Source organism: Paroedura picta, chromosome 5 (assembly GCF_049243985.1).
Source record: "Paroedura picta isolate Pp20150507F chromosome 5, Ppicta_v3.0, whole genome shotgun sequence".
Lineage (NCBI taxonomy): Eukaryota > Metazoa > Chordata > Lepidosauria > Squamata > Gekkonidae > Paroedura > Paroedura picta.
This window is the reverse complement of record NC_135373.1, coordinates 131,094,555-131,116,946: the sequence shown is the minus strand read 5'-3', so window position 1 is coordinate 131,116,946 and position 22,392 is coordinate 131,094,555. Positions and strand designations below refer to the sequence as shown.

Here is a 22,392-nt window from a genome sequence, read left to right as displayed (position 1 = left end):
TGTTAACGGGTTCTAAAATCATGTTGGTTGCTTTTATAATTTCATCCTGAATTTTGTTTTAGTGGTATTTGATTGAGTTTTAGACATGTCTAAATCAGGCTTTCTTGAAGGCCTGGAAGGGTTTTCCTGAATGAGTGGGAGTTAATTAATCCTTAAGATGTTTTACAAATTTGTTTTATCATTTATTGGGTGATATGATCATATACGGTCATTTCTACCCGTTTCTCCCCCTCCCAAAATGGCCAGTGGTGGGCCTGAAGGGGGGTGGAAAGGCCATTGGTGGGCATGTCCACAGCTAAGCTTCTCAATCACATTCTGCACAACCGTGCCACTTCTGGGGTTTCTTGCTGCCTGAAGAACATTTCAGGGGTTTCTCAAGGGTAAAAAAAATTGAGAAACACTGATCTAAATGAGATACACTACTCTGAGCTAGGTCACTGAGAGAGTGGTATAGAAATTAAATTAATAACAACAGTAACAATAACAACAATAAAGAGAGCCCCATGCCTAGCCCCTGCACCTGAAATTCTTTCGGACTCATGCCAGGGCCATGTGACAATGAAGACGGTTGTATTCTGCCCTTCATAAGGCTGGGAACTTTAGTCATCCCCGCTGGAGAGGAAATTGGGCAGGCCCAGCTTTGCATTCCCTGCGCTGGAAGAGAACAATGAGAATACTCTCAACAGCAGTAAATATCGCACCGAGGCATTCCAGAGCGGAAGAAAAGATCGACAATGCTAGCATGGCCGCTCCATCCTCCCCCTGCCGAAGCCCAATTTAGTCTGCAGATAGATAGACTGAACTTCTGTAATGGAACTCCTATCTGCAGTAACTATCTCAGCATTTATACTTCACACATCACGGGGAGCTATCAGGGCCGCTGTGACTTCTGGAGCTAAAGAAAAGTGCCTTGGGCCTGGGATTCGCTGCTGTAAGGAAAGGGAACGAAGAACAGCGGAAAGGAATCTGATCGTGGGCCGGGAAAGAGGGCCTGTTGTGCGAGACACTGATCATTCCGGTGGGTGTCCAGTGTGGGCTTTGGGTGATGCTTGCATCTTCGGGTTGCCAGGCAACCGGCGGGGGGGGGGGCACGACACTGACTGCCGTAACGTGTCATTCCGGGTAGGAGAACAGAAGTAGCTCTAGGAATCACTGGAAATGATAAAGCCATAGAGTTTCTGGTAATTCCTAGAATTACCATATGTCACATCCGTGTTTTTTTTCCCAGAAGTGACCTCATACCTCAACCCACAGCCATTGATGTTTGTGTGGGGGGGTGTTCTTTAAATTTTTTCTTCAGTTACTGCTCAAAGTGGTCGCAGGCTACAGATGCAGAGGGCAGGGAATCCCCAGCCTTGATTGGGGGCCTGGTAGCCCATTCTGTCTACATTTAGTGTGTGTGTGTTTGTGTGTGAGGTCATATTTATGCTCCCTTCAGAGCTCTTCACTCTATTGGTTGTCCTGGGCCCCCGGGACATCCACCTGGCCTTGGCCAGGGCCAGGGCTTTTTCAGCCCTGGCTCCAACCTGCTGGAACGAGCTCCCGGAAGAGCTAAGGGCCCTGCTGGAGTTGCCAGCGTTTTGCAGGGCCTGCAAGATGGAGCTCTTCCGCCAGGCATACGGTTGAGGCCAGGCCAGAGTCTCAGTGTTACCACCAGAGGAACTCTTTATGTGCGTTAGACCCTCGATCTAACTGAGAGAGAGCTTTTGGCCCATGTGCTGAACGGGATGGGGTGGGAGATTTTTAGGGGGGTTATTGTGTTTCCATTGCCATATTGTGAACCACCATGAGACAATTGAGAGCAGCGGTATACAAATCTAAAAATAAATGATAAATGAATAAATAAATAAATACATACATACATACATACATACATACATACATACATACATACGTCTACAGAAAATCAGTTACTTGAAAATGTGTTATATCTAGAATCATAGAACCATAGAGTTGGAGGGGTCATGCAGGCCATCTAGTCCAACCCCATGCTCAAGGCAGGTTCAGCCTAAAGCCTAAAGCGGCAACTCTGCATTAACTTGATTCATATATAAACCTCATTCATATGTAAATGCTTATGGAGCTGTGGCTTAATGGTCCAGCGTCAGCTTTGCCTGTGGAGACCCAAAGCTTCAACTGCTCTCAGCTCCAATAACAACCTCCCAAGTAATGGGCAGGACATCAAGAAAGATCCTTCTCTACTTAATACCCGAGAACAGCCTTTTGACCTTGGAGGAGCCCCTGAAATAACCTTCCAGGCTTCGAGAAGCCCCAGAAGTGGTGTCAGCTGACCACGCCTCCTTGTCATGCCCTCTGGAAGTGACATCACCATCCACGTTAACCAGCAGGCTCAGGGAGGACTGAAGTGGGAGACACAGGAAGTCGTTTAAGGTGAGAGCAGGCGTGCAGGCTCCGCCCCCTCCCAGGCACAGAAACCACAAGAGAACTAACTCATGTTCAGGAGGGGGGAGGGAGAGTGATGGAAGCGATGGAAGCAGCTGGTTCCCTAACTTGTGTCTGAGTCCTCAAGCTCTAGAGTGACCGTGGACCCCTCCACATCTGCTGCTGGAAATGGAGGAAGAGAGCAACGTGCCTTATATGTGTCGTACTTCTGCCTGTCAATCAATCCAGGCAACCAATCCCCTTTCTCCATATTTTAAAGGTCCTGCGATGCCTGCTATTTTTTTTCATGCATACTTCTCCATTGAAATGCCTATGCATAGAATCACAGATGCATAGTGCTTTTTAAATGCCATACCTTATGGGATCACTCGTCTGTTGATACTTTTAAAAATTAATCTCGTTCCTGATTTTTTTTGGGGGTAGGGAGAAAACTTCGGAGAGGCATGCTTTGTGTTACAACTTTAAAAAATGCTTTTATTTCTAGCATTGCCTGCACCCTTGTCTGCCTATTCGTTGCTCCAGGAAGTTAGCCATTTTTAAAAAGAAATTCCCATCCCTGGGTACAAGGGAAAGGGAGGCGGGTGCGGTGGGACAAGACAGGTGACTTTAGCGCATTTGAGCCTCCATACCTTCCCTCTGCTGCTTGCCTGCTGTTTGCTCTCCGGTAGCTCACGCTACATAGGTTGGTGAATCTACTTTATGTGATTCCTGAACTCGCGCTTTAAAATGGAGGACGTAGCGAGCCAGTTTCTGTCCAGATGCTGGATGTTGGCGATGTCATATGAAGGAGCCAGAATATAACAACTCCTTTTAGCAAACATTACACTACATTTAACGGGTGCGGAAATGCCCACAAAGAATGCTGAACTCTAAGAAGATGAAGAGCCCTTGCGTGTGCCTGTCTACATTATCCCCAAATTCAGCATCCAGCCCTTCTGCTTTTAAAGGCAGACATATTTCACTGATTAGAATATATAGCCCCATCACCGTTACCTGTTTTAATTAAACTGTACCATCTGAAACGTACATGGTGACAAATCATGCTAATTACGCATGCTGGAGTTACCTCCCGAGACTGGTCCATATGTTAGCCTCTGCTGTTTAACGCCAAATTGACAGGGGCATTCTGGAAAGTTATAAGTGTTGTGTTTACCACTGAGACATGGTGCTAACTGGAGAAGGCTCTGTAGAGTTAAATGGATGGGTGGATTGTACCCCCACCCCCACCCCTGAAATGCTAGATATACAAAAGCCATTGTTGCTATATTTTTCTGTGAGACAGACTGCAATAAAAGAATGGGAATTCAAAGGATTGAACCAGAATGTAAACTGGCTTTTTTTTAGTATTTTGTAGATTTTAATGATTTATGATTTAATTATTTATAATACTTAGAGAAGGATAAAACTCTAGTATAAGTGACTTCTTAGGGTGAGTTGATGTTATTCTTCCTTCAAACTTGCCTCTATGAAACCTTCCTCCATAATATTTGACACCTGACAGTATTTGATTTACATGCAATAGTATATTGTTGATGGTATTTAATGTTATGCTTTTGACAGTCTTTGACACCCGGTGTTTGCTATCTAATAGCATTTGACAACTGACGGGCTATGGTATTTCATTTTCGGCCTCCAACAAGATGTGATACTTGACAGTCAATGGTCTTTAATACTTGGGTTTTGCTGATTGAACGTGGCGATTGCTAATGCTACACCATGACCTATTTGTTACATAATGCACATTAGAAACGTGTCGCTTGGATTCAGGGGCTGACGTTCAACCTCGGCGGGAGGGAATCGGTGCGTGATGCACGCATTTAAAATTATTTTTTAATTTTTAGTTTCTATTTATATGATAGAATCATAGATTCATAGAGTTGGAAGGGGCCACACAGGCCATCTAGTCCAACCCCCTGCTCAACGCAGGATCAGCCCTAAGCATCCTAAAGCATCCAAGAAAAGTGTGTATCCAACCTTTGCTTGAAGACTGCCAGTGAGGGGGAGCTCACCACCTCCTTAGGCAGCCTATTCCACTGCTGAACTACTCTGACTGTGAAATTTCCCCCCCTGATATCTAGCCTATATCGTTGTACTTGTAGTTTAAACCCATTACTGCGTGTCCTCTCCTCTGCAGCCAACGGAAACAGCATCCTGCCCTCCTCCAAGTGACAACCTTTCCAATACTTAAAGAGGGCTATCCTGTCCCCTCTCAACCTCCTATTTGTAGTCTGCTTTTCGATTTGGGACGCTAGGTGGATTCCACAGAGGGAGTCAAAACCATCGACTTGGATTTGGGTTGCAGAACCAACCGGAAGTCTAAAAATCCAGAACGGAAGCAAATCACAAATCTTGGTAGACCTCTCCTCAGAGGCCAAATAGAATTCTTCTACATATATATTTTTTTATTTTTTTAGGAAATAGAAATGCCACCTGTCCAGAGAGCCGTCTCGAGGCATTTCACAAAGTAAACCAGGACACAGTCATAAAACGGCGTAGAATCGTTAAAATCAACAAACCAGTAAAACTCCAGCGATTAGAAGCTCGGCCATTTGAAATCCACACAGACTATGCAGCCAATTTAAAATAGTGAGCAGCCCAAAATGATCCTCGTAAAACGATCTGCAGGTTATGTGCAGAACATAAAAATAATCGGGAAAAATCAAAGCCCCTTAACTTTGTAATCCATCTGAAGTCCCAGTTAGAAAGACAAGACGATAAAGGAACTGATAGATTCAGGTGGGTAGCCGTGCTGGCATGAAGCAGCAAAGCAAGGTTTGAATCCAGTGGGACCTTTTAGACCAGCAAGGTTTTATTCAGGGTAGGAGCTTCCATGCCACATGTTCAGCATCAGTGACAACCTTTCCAATGCTTAAAGACAGCAATCCCATCTCCTTTCAATCTCCTCTTCTCCAGGCTGAACATTCCCAAGTCCCTCAGCCTTTCCTCAGAGGAGTTCATGCCCATTTGCAGAGGAGGAGAGGAAATAGCAAGTGGGGAGGAATCAGTGGGCAGCTTCCTGGTGAAGAAAGAGAGGCATTCAAGGAGATCCATTTTTGATTTTTAAGAACATTCTTAAAAATTAAAAAAATATATATGTATACCCCAGGCAGCTCCACAGTGCTGCATAGCGCTGTGGAGCTGCCTGGGGCATTTTTTGTCCCTTCTGGGACACCGTAGTTGTGGCTGTGGGTAGGGAGGAGCCGGGCCAGGATGGTTCAATTCCTTCCTTCCCCACAGTCCATGCCCAACATAGGCCCCATCCCTGTCCAGGGCAACAAAGGAAACATGGAATTATATGTGTTCCCTTGCCATGGGGCATATAAGGGCCTGCATCAGGCCAGGCCTGGGATGGCCTCGGCCCAACGCCCGGCCACCACGTCATGTGGAACCCGGGATTCTCTCCACCGCTGGATGAGTGGTCAGGCAGGGCAAATTCCTAGTGTGGAAAAGGTCACAGGGAGCTTTTTAGTCTCCCAATACTTGCCTGTATGAGGGTGCGACTTTAGCTTTAGGGCACGACGGAGCTACAGTGGCAACCTGCATGGAGAATTATGCACTCAGGCCGAGGTGTTTCCATGGTAGAATTCAGTTTTATCACACAAGTGTTCTCCCAAGTATGTTTTAAATCATCATTCTCTTGTCTGCAAACCACGAAGTGTTTTCCCCCCCTTTCAAATGCAGGCACTTCCCCTCCCCTGCATTCGTCCCCAGAGATTAACCTGCCCTTGGTGGGTTGCAAATTTCAATAAATAAACACACCACTTAGAATTATAAAAATGCAGGTGGTGGTGTACAATTTCGAGCAGAAATATCTATTTTCTGAATCAACACGGGCTTTCTCTCCCCTGCAGTTACATGTATATTAATAATAAAAGAGGCACCAAACAGTTTGAAAAACACCGAAGGGAAATAATGTTCATAAGTTTTAAAACTGCGGAATTAAATGAGAAATTTGTAAAGCCCCAAAGAAAACAACTTCAACGGGGTACGAAACGGACTGAAAAGAAGTGCCATATAAATAGAGTAGAGCTCTCTAACCGTTTCTGAGCCTGGGGACACCTTTTGAATTCTGACACAAGGTCACAACAGCAACAACAACAACAACCTGGCTTCCACAGAAAATGGCACCGACAACAGAATGGCAGGGAACATGGGCCGGCATCGCTTAGAGAAGTAACCCTTCAACAATTAAGGCAGAAGCTCTATTTAACAGGGTGCCTTGGAAATCTGCACAGCCAATCAGAAATTCTGCCCACTTTCTAAAAACACTTGGTGGGTACTGGGAAAGGTGGTGGCAGGATGAAGGCCCCTGAAATGGGCTGTTGGGAAATACTGTTTCATCCATCCATCCATCCATCCATCCATCTCTCTCTCTCTCTCCCCATCCATCCATCCTCTCCATCCATCCATTCCCCCCTCTCTCTCCATCCATTCATCCATCCATCCATCTCTCTCTCTCTCTTTCTCTCTCTCTCCATCCATCCATCCCTCCTCTACAACTATCCATCCATTCCTCTCTTTCTCTCCATCCATCCATCCCTCTCTCTCTCTCTCTCTCTCTCTCTCTCTCTCTCTCTCTCTCCATCCATCCACCCACCCACCGACCCACCCATCCACCCACCCACCCACTGACCCACCCATCCATCCATCCACCCACCCACCCATCATCTGTTATATCCATGGGTTCATAGTGTGCATTTGACTATTAACTGATGGCCCCGCCTCCCACGTAGGAATTCCAGTCACCGAATGGGACCTGGGAATCCCCTGGGATTCTAGCTCATCTCCAGGCAACAAAGATCAGTTCCCCTGGAGAACTTGGCTGCTTCAGAGGGTGGACTCCATATTATCATACTCTGCTCCCTGCCATTTGATTGCTCTGTTTCAGAGGACAAACAAAACGAGTTGAACGTCTTCCTTAGGTTTTCATTGAGCTTTTCAGCTTGATGACCATTTCACATCAACCCCAGAAGTCGCTCTTTTCCCATTTTTTTTTAAATTGCTGCCCAGAAATATCAAAAGTGAAATTCCCCAGCATTGCAGAGTTGGAAGAAAGCGCCAGGCGACGGCTTGCATCTGTTCTGACACCAGGCGGAAACAATGAATACTTTGCGCTCCCTGGCCCCTTTTGGCAAAACCTTGTGGAACTGTTAGTTGCTCTTGCCAAGGAATGGGTCTAGGCCAGTGGAAAGGCTGAGCAGAGCAACTGCGGCCAGAATGGCAGGCCTTGGGGCCTGGGGAGTGCAAGTTAAGAGAGCTCTGAAAAGACAGTCTGGCAAGCTGGCTCAGGGAGAGCCCAATGAAAACCCTCTGATTCCCTTTGATATGCCAAAGAGCAGGGAACTGCACTTCAAATGAAACCCAACAGTCCACATAAAAGGCAATCTATTTGCTAAATGCAATTACCAAAGAAAGAGTAAATCTGATGACTCAAATATGCAACGTGACAGCAGAAATAAAACAACAGAGTGTCAGAGAAAGGTGGTGACCTCATAGTGCCTGTCCTGCAAAACCCAGGGACAAAGGACTTGTTCCAAGACCCAGCACTGTTCATTCTAGGATTGGTCTCTATTGATATGTCAGGAGTACCTGGTTCTTGCCCTGGTTCTTTCTTTCTCCAACATGAATAAGAACATCAGAAGAGCTCTGCTGGATCAGACCACTGGTTCATCTAGTTGAGCATCCAACCAGTTCCTCTGGAGGATAAACGACTGGGCATGTAGGCCAAGGCCTTCATAAGAACAGAAGAAGAGCCCTGCTGGATCAGACCAGTGGTCCATCTGGCCCAGCTTCCTAAGAACACCAGAGCCCTGCTGGATCAGACCAATGGTCCATCTAGTCCAGCATCCTGCCCCACACAGGCCAAGGCCTTCATAAGAACAGAAGAAGACCCCTGTTGGATGACCAGTAGCCCATCCAGTCCAGCATCCTGCCTTGTGTCCAACCAATTCCTCTGGAGGGCCAACAACAGAACATGAAGTCTAAAACCTTGCCCTGATGTTACCTCCTGGCTCCGGGATTCAGAGGCTTAGTGCCTTTGAGTGTGGAGGTTCCCCACAGTTATTGCAGCTCAGTGACTGCTAGACCTCTCCTTCATGAATCCATCAAATTGCCTCTTAAAGCTGTTTTTTTCCTGTGGCCATCACTACAGCCTGTCAGCAGATTCCATATTTTAATCCCTCTCCTTTTCTCCATCCTGCCCATCATTGGCACTGGATGCCCTCAAGTTTGGGAGAGGGTTAATTTTATAAACCTCTATCATACCCCCCCCCCTTAGTTGTCTCTTAAAGGTAAAGGTATCCCCTGTGCAAGCACCGAGTCATGTCTGACCCTTGGGGTGATGCCCTCCAGCGTTTTCATTATGGGGTGGTTTGCCAGTGCCTTCCCCAGTCGGTTGCTGGGATCGAACTCCCAGCCTCATGAGCAGAGCTTCAGACAGCATGTTGGCTGCCTTACCACCCTGCGCCACAAGAAGCTCTTACCTCGTCTCTTATCTAAACTGAAAAGTCCCAGACTCTTTTCTCCTAGGAAAGGGGCTCCAACCCCCCTAATCCTCTTGGTTGCCCTCCTGTCTACTTGTTTCCATCTCTACAGCATCCTTTCGGAGATAAAATGAGGCACCAGAACTGTGTGCAGCATTCCAAATGAGGCCGCGCTGAAGGTCTATACAGGGGGCATTATAATATCAGTCAGAGTGGCAGGGCAGCCCCCGAGGCAGCAGCCAGGGAGAAGAAGGAGCCCCAGCCCAGTACCGACTGATCTATGGACCGCTACCGGTCCCCGAACCGGGGGCTGGGGACCACTGACCAATGCAGAGCAGGACACTGGTGGATCAATCTTATTTCCACGACGACATTGTTTGCTTGGGAACCTAAACCCCCAGGTTTCTTCCTCCCCCCCCCCCGTCCCCCCCCCTGAACAAGTCATACTTTCGTTAATATCCCTAGATGAGGAGGAGGTGGTGAAAAGGCCATTTAGAAAAATGGCAGTGTTTGAAAATGCTTTCTCTTCTCTCCCACTCACGCTTTTGTCACATGCTACGGTTTTACGTCTTCGAATGGTATTTTGGTGAACTCTCTTAACTCCCCTCCTTCAGGAGAAGTTTGCTCAATTCATTAGGAGTCGCTCTTGGATAATGTGATTGTCCCAGTTTTCTTACTGCGAAGAGGTCAGTCGCTGTTGCTGGCATGATCTCCAGCGCTTCTTTCCTCTTTCCTGTTTGTTAGAACTTGGCAGTTTCTAAAATAGAAGACGAAGCTTGTTGCGTGTGATTTCCACACACACACACCCCAGCCCAGATGTGCATAGCAGGCGCGCACACACACACACACATATGAGAATGCTTTGATCGTTTAGTATTTGATGGAGAGAACTTTCGACTCTCAAAAGTTTACACCCACACAGCCAAACTGGACTGTTCTAACTGTTCCATTGTGGATCGACACATCTCCCCTTTGAAATGTAATCCTTTAGCCATAGATGATCATCTAATATGTTCTCTCGCATAATGGTTCAGGAGTGTCCATAATAAACGTAGGCACCTCATCCTTCAGCTGCTTGTTAGAACGTGGCAGTTTCTAAAATAGAAGGTGAAGTTTGTCGCGTGTGATTTTGTTTTTTTTTGCGGAAGCCCGCACGGAGGCATGTTTTGATCTTTTCGTATCAGGCGCGTTCCGATTTGTCATTTAAAACACTGCTGCTTCCGCACAGGGGTTTTGCTCTGGTTCGGCGTCTGAACCGGAGTGGCTTCTGCACAGCGGCATCCCCCAATGGCCCGCTTGCCATGTTTTCTTCTGCTTTGCTGAACCTCAGACTGATTCATATCTAGTCCAACCCTTTGCAGAATGCAGGAAATTACCTGCCCACCCACAGTGACTCCAATTCCATGCCCAGATGATGCCCCTCCTCCCCCCAAACTGAGAAAACCAGAATCCCTGGTCAGCCTGACCTGGAGGAAATTCCCCCCCCCCACCCCCTGAATCCAAAGTGGCGATTGGCATTTCCCTGGGCATGCAAGAAAGGGCCACGAGAGCCAAGCTCAGACACAAATCCCTTCTGCCCTCCCACTCACAGTCTGTCTGAACCTAATGCCCTCGTTCAGGTAATAGTGCTTCGACATGATGCTAGAGATACGAGCCTCCAGGTGGGACCTGGGCATCCTCCGGAAAGACATCTAATCTCCAAATTACTGTGATCAATTCCCCTGGAGAGAATGGCTGCTATGGGGGATTGGATGAGGTCCCTGTCCACCTCAGGCTTCACCTCCAAATCCCAACTTTAGTGGAAAATCCCAAATGCGGAGATTCACCAAAGACAACCAGGCCCACCAGAGAGTTCTAAATCAAAGCGACAAAATAAGACGCCCATGCCGTGAAGAGTTTTTTCAGGGCAGATGGTATTCAAAACAAGCGCAATCTCTCACACACATACAAAACCCAGCTCTTTTTTGGAGAAAAAGTTGGGAATGTCACAACGAGGGGCAGAGTCTTATTTGTACAAAATGGACGGCAAATTAAAGGTGTGCTATGCATAAAAGCATAAAGAGCCTCTTGTGGCGCAGAGTGGTAAGGCAGCTGCCTGAAAGCTTTGCCCATGAGGTTGGGAGTTCGATCCCAGCAGCCGGCTCAAGGTTGACTCAGCCTTCCATCCTTCCGAGGTTGGTAAAATGAGTACCCAGCTTGCTTGCTGGGGGGTAAACGGTAATGAGTGGGGAAGACACTGGCAAACCACCCCGTATTGAGTCTGCCATGAAAACGCTAGAGGGCGTCACCCCAAGGGTCAGACATGACTCGGTGCTTGCACAGGGGATACCTTTACCTTTACCTTTATGCATAAAACCCAGCCTAACTCAAATACCATTCATCTGTCCCCTAGGTCAGTGGTCCCCAACCCCCGGTCCCGGTCCGTGGATCAGTCAGTACCAGGCCACAGCTCCTCCTCGTCCTCCTCCCCGGCTGCTGCCTCGGGGGCTGTCTTGCCACTCTGCCACTGGCTCACCTTTGGTGCTCTCCAGAAGCCACCATGGCTGGGGCTCCCCCTTGGCATGGCACTGCGCAACTTCTGTGGGCAGCGCCTCCCAGTGGGCGGCGGGATGTCAGGGGCAATGGTGGGAAAGCAAGTGGAACAGGGGCTCAGGCAGCAGCGGCCTTTGGCAAAAGACTACCCCCCCCCCGGGCCTCAATAAAATTGTCAAGCGTTGACCGGTCCCCGGTGATAAAAAGGTTGGGGACCACTGCCCTAGGTCATCATGTCGTCTGAAGAGGGACAATGTATGTATGGTGCATGTGCGAATGAGAACCCTGGAAAATCCAGCAGTCATGTTGTGCGTTCGTAACAGCCTGCAGATGAACTGTCATTCCAAATCTTAACCGTTGTAATTCCAAACATCTGCCAGACCGCACCTGCAGGTTGGCGACTGCAAGTCCTGATTCATGGAGGAGGTGGTGGTTGTTTTGATAGCCTGGATCTGTCAGTTCTTGAAAGCTCTGAAGCCTAATGAGATGAAAAAAAATATCCAGCTTTACACATTACATGAATGTAAAGGCTGTGGTCCTGCACATACTTATTTGGTTCGTCCTATTCCTGCATCCCTGCAGATGCCAACGATGTGGTTGACTGGCGGAGAGGTCCATGGCACAATGTATCCATGCGGTATCTTCAGAAGAATCTAAACAACGCTACGACTGGGGTCAGGGGGAGGTAGTAACCCTAGGGATCTCAGTCTCTACCGCAAGTGTGAAACAGAATCATAGAGGTGGAAGGAGCCATATAGGACATTAAGTCCCACCCCCTGCTCAATGCAGGATCAGCCTAAAGCATCCAGGATAAGGATCTGTCCAGCCACTGCTTGAAGACCGCCAGTGAGGGGGAGCTCACCACCTCCTTAGGCAGCCAATTCCAAAGCTGAACTAGTCTTGACTATTCCAGAGCTGAACTACTCTTGAACTACCCTGGATCAGCCCCACTCTTTTCTACATCCTCTCAATTTTGTCCACATCTCATATGCCTCCAAACTGGCCTCTGAAACATGAGTTAACACGCAGATGGAGCTGGAATGAGGAGATGGCTTGAAAGGGCTTGTGGCTCTGCTACTTTCTTTTCATGTGAGTATGGCAAGGGCCCCGCCCACTTGTTCTTAGGTGGCTTTTGTTTGTTTATTTATTTATTGTTTCGACTTATTGTCCGCCACTATCTTAACTGGCTCATGGCGGGTCATAACAGTCCATGTTAAAAACCCCATTAAAACTTGGGTCTTGGGTCTCCACCTGGATTGCGATTTCCCATGTTGAGCTAGACTATATAATAGCTGACATGGCTGCTCCAGGGGAACCAGTCTTGGTCATCTGAGAGTCAACTGTAATAGATCTCCACACCCCACCTGTGACTCTTTCAAGCTGTTTAACCAAACTCCCATGCAGGCATCTTTTTCATCCTTGACCAGCCTTTCTCAACTATTTTACCATTGGTAATCCCCTGAAATATTTCCCAGGCTTCAAGAAACCCCAGAAATGGCATGACCGTACAGAATATGGTTGGGAAGTAGTGCTGTGGACACACCTACCCGGGGCCCCTCCTTTTCCCACCCCCTCCATGCCCATCATTGGCCAATGGGGGTGGGGGGCAGGTCGACATGTCCATTTATGGTCCTGTCATGAATGATAAATGTTGAACAAGTCTGTCTAGGGATTTATATACCACCGTTCTCAGTGGTACTACCTCGGGGCAGTTTACACGATATAAAATTCAATAAATCAATAGAATTAACAATCAAAATTAAAATAAGTTTAAAACAATGTAAAACTACAATTATCATTGTTACCTCAGCAAACAGTAATGGCTCATAGCCAGATATTAAATTGGAGGAGTTGAAGGGAAAAGGAGGGCAGAAGGGGGGCCCGAGATCTGAATATAATGTTATTTATTACCCAGCTGGCTTCCACCACAGGCCCAGTGGAAGAGCTCCATCCTGCATTTTGTGAATTCATTCCAAAAGGCAGGAGCCAGGGCCGAATGCGCTTCATTTGCCGTGCATTTTGTGAATTCTGAGAAAATGTGATTTCCTCCCCCTCCCCTGCCCTGTGAGGGAATTTGCAGTACCCTAAAGTGGAAGCTCAAAAGCTGCATTGGCTTCCTCCACTGTTTCCCTCCTCAATCCAACCAGTGCTGTGTCCCTCCTCCCCTCCCCACTGTATTTTAAAAGGATTTTGAACACAGAGCTAAAACAGTTCCGCGGGGCCTGCAAAAAGAAGCTCTTCTGCCAGGCATTTGGTTGATACCAGGCATAACCAACAACGTCTGAAGGGCCCCTGCTCCCTCCCTCCCTCCCTCCCAGAAGTCCATCAGTAAGCTCTGGACCTGTTTGCACTGTTTGCACTGTTTGCACTGTTACAATTATCAATTAGTAGATTCAGATTCAGAGTACCTTTATTGGCATAATTATCAGTTAGTATTAATGTTACTCAAATACTTTGGCCACCTCATGAGAAGGAAGGATTCCCTGAAGAAGAGCCTAATGCTGGGAGAGATCAAAGGCAAAAGAAGAAGGTGACGACAGAGAATGAGGTGGCTGGATGGAGGCACTGAAGCAGTCGGTGCAAACTTAAATGGACTCCGGGGAATGGTAGAGGACAGGAAGGCCTGGAGGATCATTGTCCATGGAGTCGCGATGCGTCGGACACGACTTCGCACCTAACAACGACACATTAATGTTACGGTTATTTATATGTTATGGATTGTTTCATGTATTGTTTATACGTTTTATGTAAACCGTCCTGAGCCTCTGGGGAGGGCGGTATATAAATATAATAAATAAACACAATTGCATTAAAACGCAGTCCCAAAGTCACACTAGGACAACACACACGCTGCCCCCCCCCCTCCAGCAAAAGTGAATGTTCAACATAACACTTTTTGCAAATTTCATGCAGAGAAGCAGAGTCTTGGTCAATTTCAAGCAGGGAGGCTGGGAACCTTGTCAATTTCATCCAGCAGCCTCCGGGGCAGGGGTATTCAAACTGCGGCCCTCCAGATGTCCATGGACTACAATTCCCATGAACCCCTGCTAGCATTCACTCTCAGGGGCTCATGGGAATTGGAGTCCATGGGCATCTGGAGAGCCGCAGTTTGACTACCCCTGCTCCAGGAGCTTCCTCCAAATACAAACAAACAGATCTGTCTTTGTGTTACTGTGTAGGAGAGTTCTAAGGCAACAACTGAGGGGTTTTTTTCCTTTTGAAAAATAACATGCACTGGAAATACTTTTAACTGGAGATTGGAACGGGTAGAACCTGGGGTCCTCTGGGAGCAAACCAGCAGTCCTACCACTGGGCTGACCTCTGAGTAAAGAGAGTGCCTGAGCCTTACAAGCCCAATACTGTCGACAGTGGTCAAATAGCAAATATCTGATATTTGGATGCCGCTGAATGGTTCTCCCATGAGAACCTTCCGACACATTTTGGATCGAACGTGGCTGAACAGGTGAAGATGTTTGGTTCTGTGCTGCGATTCCATAGGCCTTGTGGGAAGAAAGGTGTTTTTGGGAACTCAAGGCCGAAAACGGATCACGGGTTGCATAGCGCAACCAGTTCGCTTTTCCGTCTGGACCGCGCCGTGATACGCAATGCGTTGTAATCTCTGGACACCGTGAGGCTAAGCTGTGGTCCACCAGGCAACCTCAAAAACCAGCACAGCTGGGACAGTTTGGTGTAGTGGTTAGGAGTGCGGACTTCTAATCTGGCATGCCAGGTTCGATTCTGCACTCCCCCACATGCAGCCAGCTGGGTGACCTTGAGCTCACCATGGCATTGATAAAGCTGTTCTGACTGAGCAGTGATATCAGGGCTCTCTCAGCCTCATCCACCTCACAGGGTGTCTGTTGTGGGGAGAGGAAAGGGAAGGCGACTGTAAGCCACTTGGAGACTCTCTTGGGTAGAGAAAAGCGGCATATAAGAACCAACTCTTCTTCTTCTTCAGTAATATCAGGGCTCTCCCAGCCTCACCTCCCTCACAGGGTGTCTGTGGTGGGAAGAAGAAAGGGAAGGCGAATGTAAGCCGCTTTGAGACTCCTTCAGGTAGGGAAAAGCGGCATATAAGGACCAACTCTTCTTCTTCTTTCCATCTCAACAGTCGAGGCAGACACCTGTGTCCTGTTGTGAACAATAGGCAGCCACAGTCCTGCACAAAAGGCCCCCATTTCAGGAGTGTTTACACAACCAGGAGGAGAGCTTTTCAGACCTCAGGGATGGGGGGCCCAACAGCCCCCTCTGCTGGGTCCATTTTTGGTAAGGACCAGGCGTGTTCCCAAAAGGAATGTTGGGAGAACTGTCCGCAGAAGTGCGGTGTTCTCAGATTCCAAACGCACACTCTCCCAAAACTTTTTTTTGGTTGCCTGATGGCCTTGGGCTTTCTTTGCTGCCGTGGCTTTCAAACTCGCTGGCAAACAGCTTGCTGAGGCTCCGCACAGAGTCCTTGGGGGGATAAAATAAAGGTAGCTTGTGAACTCTGTTCTCCTTCAAACTAATGGACTATTTTTCCCCCTCCCGCCTCCTCTCTCTTTCCCTCTGTTCCTTCTCTCTGCACACGCTCGCCCCCTCCCCGCCCCCTTTCCCCTTCCTCCCCAAATAGCCCCCTTTGTCCACTTTTATGAATTGAAACATGTACTCCCAACTTGCACACGCAGGGAATCCTGCCCATTAATTAAAGGACTTGTCAGCCCCAATCCTGGATTCTTACAGCGCAGGAAATGTCTCCCCTTTTAAGTGCAAAAGCATAACATTACCATTTCCCCAAGTGCTCTCTGTTTTAGGCTGCTTTCCTAATTAGAGGAATGATAACAGCCCTGCTGATTGGCATTATAAAAGCACTAGTTTGGCTTCATCCGTCCCAGGTGTGCGATGTAATTTTTCTCTCCCCAACCCCCCCCCCCCACCACCACCACTCCTCACAGGTTCAGAGCACTACCTCTCTTCTTCATTGTTCCTTAAAGTTTTCATCTGAGGAATTAATTCAGATAAAAAGACATTAGAACAGAACCTCTCCTGCCAAAACCCATCAGTGAAACCTTTTATCAAAAGTACAAACTATACAAGCTAGGGTTTTCTTTTCTAGGGGATTTTTTTTTTTACCCTTTTGTTTCTGAGGGTTAAAAAGAAGAAGAAGAAGGGGGGGAAAGGAAAGAAGGTGGGGAGGGAAGGAGGAGGGAGGGAGGGAGGGAAGGAAGGGGAGAAAAAAAAAAACAACCCCTGCGAGTTCTGTCAATGGGCTGAACGCACCATTAAAACTGGCGTCACTACAAAGGTTAGCGTGGAATCTAACTGTCAATACGGAGTGTGGAGTGCAGTCCGGTAAGGGGAGGGAGGGGAGTCTTTGGTGAGAAAGAGATACTTTGATATTTTGGGATGTTAGAAGGGTGAATGTGAAAAATTGGAGGTTGGGGATCTAATTACCCAACCATAATTGGGGGCTAGGGAATAAGTTACCGTCCTCTCAACTCACCGCAGATCAATTATGTTAAGAGAACATCTGTAAGTAGAACTTAATGAGGTCCATTAGAGCAACATGTACAGGCTCCTCTAACCGTACTTGTCAGCTCCTTGGACAAGCTGAAGAGAGCTGCTAACTAGGGACCTGGTGGAGGTGCTTAAATACGGAAGGAAGAGAGCAGGCCCACTCAGGTTGTCGAGGTGGTGGTGTGTGCGGTCGGTCGGGGGAAGAAAGTGAGGCAGGCAGGCAGGCAGGCAGGGGGGGGAAAGGAGGCAGGGAAAAGCGAAGAGGCTTATCTGATGCTGCTGAAATCCAAGCAAAGGGGGGAGCGAAAGGGGGGCATGAAGCTCAGGAACGGTTTTTCCCTCTCGAACTGAGGTTTGTTTTGTTCTTTTTTAAAAGGGGGGGGATAAGGATTTTTACGTATTTTTTCCCCCTTTGAATATTTTTTGGTCTTCAGTTCTACCGTAAGAGGCATCGCAGCCTAACACCCTGGGACTATAAGGCAAGCAAGGCGTACGCGCTTCCCAAAACTGGTCTTTTTATTATTGTTTTATTATTGTTATATATTAGAGGACAAGAGTGTCCAGGCTGTGAAACCTGAAGATTTTTTTTTTTAATATAAAAAACCAACAGCAATAACAACAACACACACCTTTTGGTTCTTGTGTTTTTTCCGCCGGAGAGGGCTTTTCTTGCATAAAGGTAAGTCTTTATCTCGGTTGGTTTCCCCACTTTCTCAGTGCCAGTCAAAAGAACTCCTGCAAAAGCAAGAGGGGGAGAAGAATGTTAAGTGGGGTTTTCCGCCAAGTGCAAAGGGAAGAACGGAAGGGGAGACGGCTCTAGAAAGCCACATTCCGACTTTAAAAAGAGAGAGAGATTTGTGCCCACCCCCCTTCCTTTCTAAAGCTTTTAACAAAAATTCCTCACATCTAATTTTTCCTCTCGCTCATCTTCCAGCACTGGAAATGAAGGGGCAGTTTGCCTGAGGTTTCAGCCTTAACCTAAGTAAACCATGCTGGACAATGTTTAATTTGGGGTGGTGGGATCTCTGGTTTGCCTGCCTAAAAAGGTAAAGGGGGGGGGGTAAAGAGAAGCCGAATAAAGCCATAATGTTTACGGAGGGTTCTTGTTGCCAAAATGCAGGCAGAAGACGCTTCAACTCCAGCTCTTGTTCACCAAATCTCTCTTCTGCTTTTCCTCTCTTCCTTTCCTTTTCTGTGGCTGTGCGGGGGGGGGGGGGCTGCGCTCTAGGATATTTTCAGCCTCAGCGCATGGCTGGCGGCCACATCAGAGCAAAGTGCGGTGGCAAAGTGGCAACTTCTCCACCGCTCTTTTTCCAGGGACTCTTGATGCCTCTCTCTGCATCACCCCCCTCCAACGCATGCAGGCACATCCATAGAACTCCTGCGTAAATAATTCCCAGGAAAATTGAGGGGATGCTGTATATTCCCCCCCCCCTCTAATTTTTAAGCTTCATTATGGCATTCCAGATCCCCCTCACAAAATCTAGTAAGATGTGGGGGGGGGGGGGAGAGAGAGAGAAAGAGAAAGAGAGAGAGGGAAGGAGGGAGAGCGCCTGCTTTCAAATAATTTAATTCATGACAAAACCTAATTACTGTCAGGTAATACCCTGTCAGCTTTAATGCATTTCATCAGTCATAATGAAAAGAAGAGCATTTTATGACCCATCTAATTATCATTACATTTTAGGGGGAAATGAATGGCGTGGAGCTGAATGTTAACCATTCTGTTTTATTCCTTTACACATGTGGTTTGGCATATTACTCACCAAGTTTTTTTTTATATATTTGAGAGACAGAGAGAGGGAGAGGGAGAGAGAAACCTTGATTAGTGAGTGAGTGTGTGTGTGTGTGTGTAGGGGGGGGAGGACTGCAATTAGATGCGGAGCTGTTTGTTCCAACCACACACACACTCTCTCTTTCAAAGTGACAAAGTGCTTAATGCCTCTCGCAGGCTGGTGTTGACATCGGGGGTATCTTATTGCCACAGTCCAAATAGAGTACTAATTACTGTGCATGATGTCACCGTAGGCAGAGGAATAATCCCATCATTTAATTAGGTGAATGATTTAAACAAAGATTTGCATAGATGCCCTAATCAGTTGCCATGAATTACTGAGGCGCAGTTTTGCCAGCGAGGGGTAACAGATCGTACATACTGGGGGGGGGGGGGGGTGGAGGAGGAGGAGGGGGGAGAGAGAGAATTTCATCTCCTTTACCATAATTAATTTAATTGTCCTCATTAGCTGTACCATTTGTTCTGATTTTATTTCTGCTTTTCTCCAGCACTGAACTTCTCTTCCCCTCCCCTGCCTTGGTTTGCCAGAGACCCACACAGGCTTCAGTTGTTGGGTCACTTGGGTGGGTGGGGGGTGTACGGGGGATGGGGGAGATTTTAGCCAAAGGGTTGCATGGAGGTACAGGAGGGCTGGTCAGGCACAGGGCGGTTGGAAAGGGAAAGGGGGCTTGGGGGAATTGCTGCAGGTTCGGAGCGGCTGGAGGAGCATGTGCATGGGTGTGCCAGTTTCCACTGTGTGTTTTTGAGTCCTTGGATTTGTGGATCTTTGCCTGCTGACTCAACCAGAGGGGCCCAAACTGGGGTGCTGAGCGCCTAGAGGGTCCACTTACACCCCCCCCAGTCCTGTTGAGTGAATTATCAGCACTTCCAAACAGAGAGGTTGCAACCCCCTTATTCCCCCCCCCAAGTTTTTATTATTACTATATTCGGATCAGAACTGCTAGATTATTTTGCTGGGGTGGGGCGGGGAAGAGAACAGGGTGAAGGGAAGATGTCAGATCCCTTCAAAGCGTTACAAGCTTTTCGAGGGGGTCACAAAAAGCCCCCTTTCTCATAATGGGTGTCATTCATCCTTCCCCCCCTTTTTAAGGATGGGGGATTCTAAGCTGCCATCTTTTCTTTTTTTCTAAAAAAAAAAAAGGGAGCTTTGTGACAATCTTTGGTGTGAAGCGCCTAATGGCAGACAACAGAAGGATCGCTTTGAAGTCTGCCAACTGTATTCACGAATTCTTAATCGGGTCTTCCCTCCTCCACCCCCACCCCACCCCCACCCATCCCCCTTGCCTCTTTCGCTCCCAGCTGTGGATTGACTCTTGAACATCCCGCAGGCATCTTGGGGGGGGGGGGAGTGACTTCATGCGCTCAATAGCCTCGGTGCGGGGGAAAAGGCAAGAGATCAGTCCCGTAAGCATGACTGGTAAATGCTGCAGGTCCTGATTTTGAAGGGGGGGGGACATCCGATTGCAATCTGCCCTTTCTCAGATCTCTTTTGACTTCAAAGGAGCAAGAGGGAGCGGAGAGGGGGGGTGCCTTGCCCGTGTCTACTCGCGAGTAAGCGCGGCGGCGCACCACGGGGGCTTGCTCCCGCGTTCCTTTCGCTCACTTGCGGCACATGGGGGAAGGGGGGGGGGAGCGAGGAATCCATCGCTCCTCTTGCCCTTGAAAAGTGTAAAAGATCCGACCTCATCCGCCGGAGGACAAGCCACGTGCTCCGGCTTAACTCTTCTTCTTTTTGGCCCAAGTTTAAAATGGGCAGGAAACTTTGTTTTGGCGTCGCCGTCCTTGTTCAACTTCCTCCCCCCCTTTCTTGTAAAATCCCGAGATTTTTCTGAGCTAGCGGAGAGAAGTTTCGGAGAACTTTCTCTGCGACTTCCCCAGAAGCCTCGCGAAACTTTCTGTAGTTGTTTTAGATCCTCCGCAACCCCCCCCCCCCCCCGCCCCCCGCCTGCCTTATGCTCTGCAATCCCAAATTCTCGTCCCGCCAGCCCCATGGCCCTCCCCGGCCACCGCGCCTCGTCCCCGGCTGCAAGGGACGGCGCCGGGTTTGCACGCGAGTCCGTGCGCGTGTCTGTCCCTTCGCACGACCCTCGCCTAAGACCCCCCCCCCCCCGTAACTCGGAGGTCAGCCGCGGCGGACTCCAGGCGGCCTTCGCCCCTTCGCAAAATCGCCGATCCCCGTGGCCAGCGCGGGCTGTGAGCCGCGGCAACCGAGCGAGAGCCAGAGTCAGAGCCAGAGCGCGGCCGCCCGACCGCTGGCGTCTCGCCTGGCGCATCTGCGTCGCCTTCTCCCCCCCTTTTCCTCCTTCACCTCGCCCGCTTGCAAATTGTCACCCTGGGAAATTAGCGACAAGTCCCCCCGACTCCCCCTCCCCAATCTGTCTCCCGGCTGCTTTGCACTGGCTGGAGTTAAAGCGAATTGGGGGGGGGGGGGGAGAAGAGAAGGAGGAGGGGGCGCGGAGGAGGAGGGGGAGGAGGAGGAGGAGGAGGAGGAGGGAAAGGGGGCGGTGGGGTGAGCCAGACGGGAGGAGGGAGAGCGCGTCGCGGTAAATAGGCTCCGAGCGGCCGCCAGTCCCGGCTCTTTCGCTCTCGCTCCGTCCCCCTGCCTCGGCCGGCGCGCCGCCGTCTCCCCGAGCGAGAACCGGAGTGACCTTTCGCTTCCTCCCCCTCTCTGCGCTGTATTATGTCTGGCTGGCCGAGGGAGTGCGCTCTGCCGCGGCCGCCACTGCCCCTCGCTTCCTCCAGCTCGGCTCCAAGCACGCTGCTTTAGGTAAGTTGGCCGGGGCGGCCAGGACCCCCTCCTCCCCCCCTCCCCTCTTGGCGCTGGGTGAGTGGGGGGAGGCCAGCGCGGGCTTGGAGACACGACCTTCCCCCCCCCCGCTGCTTCCTCCCCTCCTTTGAAAATACAGGTAAGGAGACCTGTAGCTCGGATGCGGGCGGCGCAATTCCGCGGCGGATCCTGGAGGACCTCATCCCCCCCCTCCAAAAAAAAGGGGGAAAGGATCCCCCCACTCTCTCTTTGCATCGCCCCCTTTATTTGCTTTCATCCCTCCTTGCCCAACCACGCGCCTTCCTGACCTCCCCCGAGGAGCAGAGCCACAAAGCACCCCCCCTCCCTCAATTCCCTGGGCTTTCCAGCAAACTCACCTTGCTCGGGCTTGAATGGCGCAGGTAAGGGGGAAGCAGCGCGAGCCGCGGCGGGGGACTCTCCGGGTCAGATTTGGGGAAGGGGCGGGTTGGCGCTTGCCCCCTTCCTCCCAATAAGCCCAACTCGAGCTTGCAATCTCCCCCCGCCTCCCCCCGGTTCGTCGGCGCGGCAAGTTTTGGGGGGCTTCGCTCCTGGTTCGTGCGTGCGTGTGTGTGTGTGCATGTGTGGATGTGCGGCCGCGCGCGCCTGTTTTGTGTGCCGGTGTGCTTAAATCATGCGAGGCTTCATTATATTTATGGCGGCGGCGGCGGCGAGAGCGACAGAGAGGGAGAAGGCGAGAGGTGCCGGCGTAAGGAGGTTCTGTCCGGCTCGGGGCTGCAGGAGCGGCGCGATTGCACTTGGGGAGGGGGGGGGGAGCCGGCAAAGTTCAAACAATGAGCCTGAACGCGGCGCCACATCGGGGCTCCTCTTGGCCCCTTCTGCCGGGCGGCGCATGAAATGCAATGGTGAGTCTCGCTCCTCTTCCCCCCCTCCCCCCAGGA

The 22,392-nt window shown here is 49.4% G+C and overlaps 1 protein-coding gene and 1 long non-coding RNA gene across 5 annotated transcripts in view; one reads left to right on the top strand and one right to left on the bottom strand.

Annotated features, from left to right (window-relative positions):
- Window positions 1-13,830: 13,830 nt before the first annotated feature.
- Window positions 13,831-22,366, bottom strand: LOC143838806 (uncharacterized). The gene is made up of 3 exons (XR_013231464.1): window positions 21,850-22,366; window positions 17,540-17,645; window positions 13,831-14,091 (listed from the first exon to the last, which is right to left on the bottom strand). It is a non-coding gene; the product is annotated as an uncharacterized LOC143838806 (long non-coding RNA).
- LMO3 (LIM domain only 3) overlaps window positions 17,225-22,392 on the top strand; it is a 98,956-nt gene continuing 93,788 nt past the window's right edge. Inside the window, exon 1 of one of the 4 annotated variants that reach the window (XM_077340723.1) lies at window positions 17,225-17,589. Coding sequence is in view for 1 of the 4 variants with exons in the window: in XM_077340719.1 (XP_077196834.1) it covers window positions 22,344-22,356 (13 nt within the window). In the remaining 3 variants the exon portion in view is untranslated. Of the gene's footprint in view, window positions 17,590-21,240; window positions 21,473-21,772; window positions 21,874-22,226; window positions 22,357-22,392 lie in introns of those variants that run through there. The other 3 variants (XM_077340722.1, XM_077340724.1, XM_077340719.1) reach the window with 3 other exon arrangements.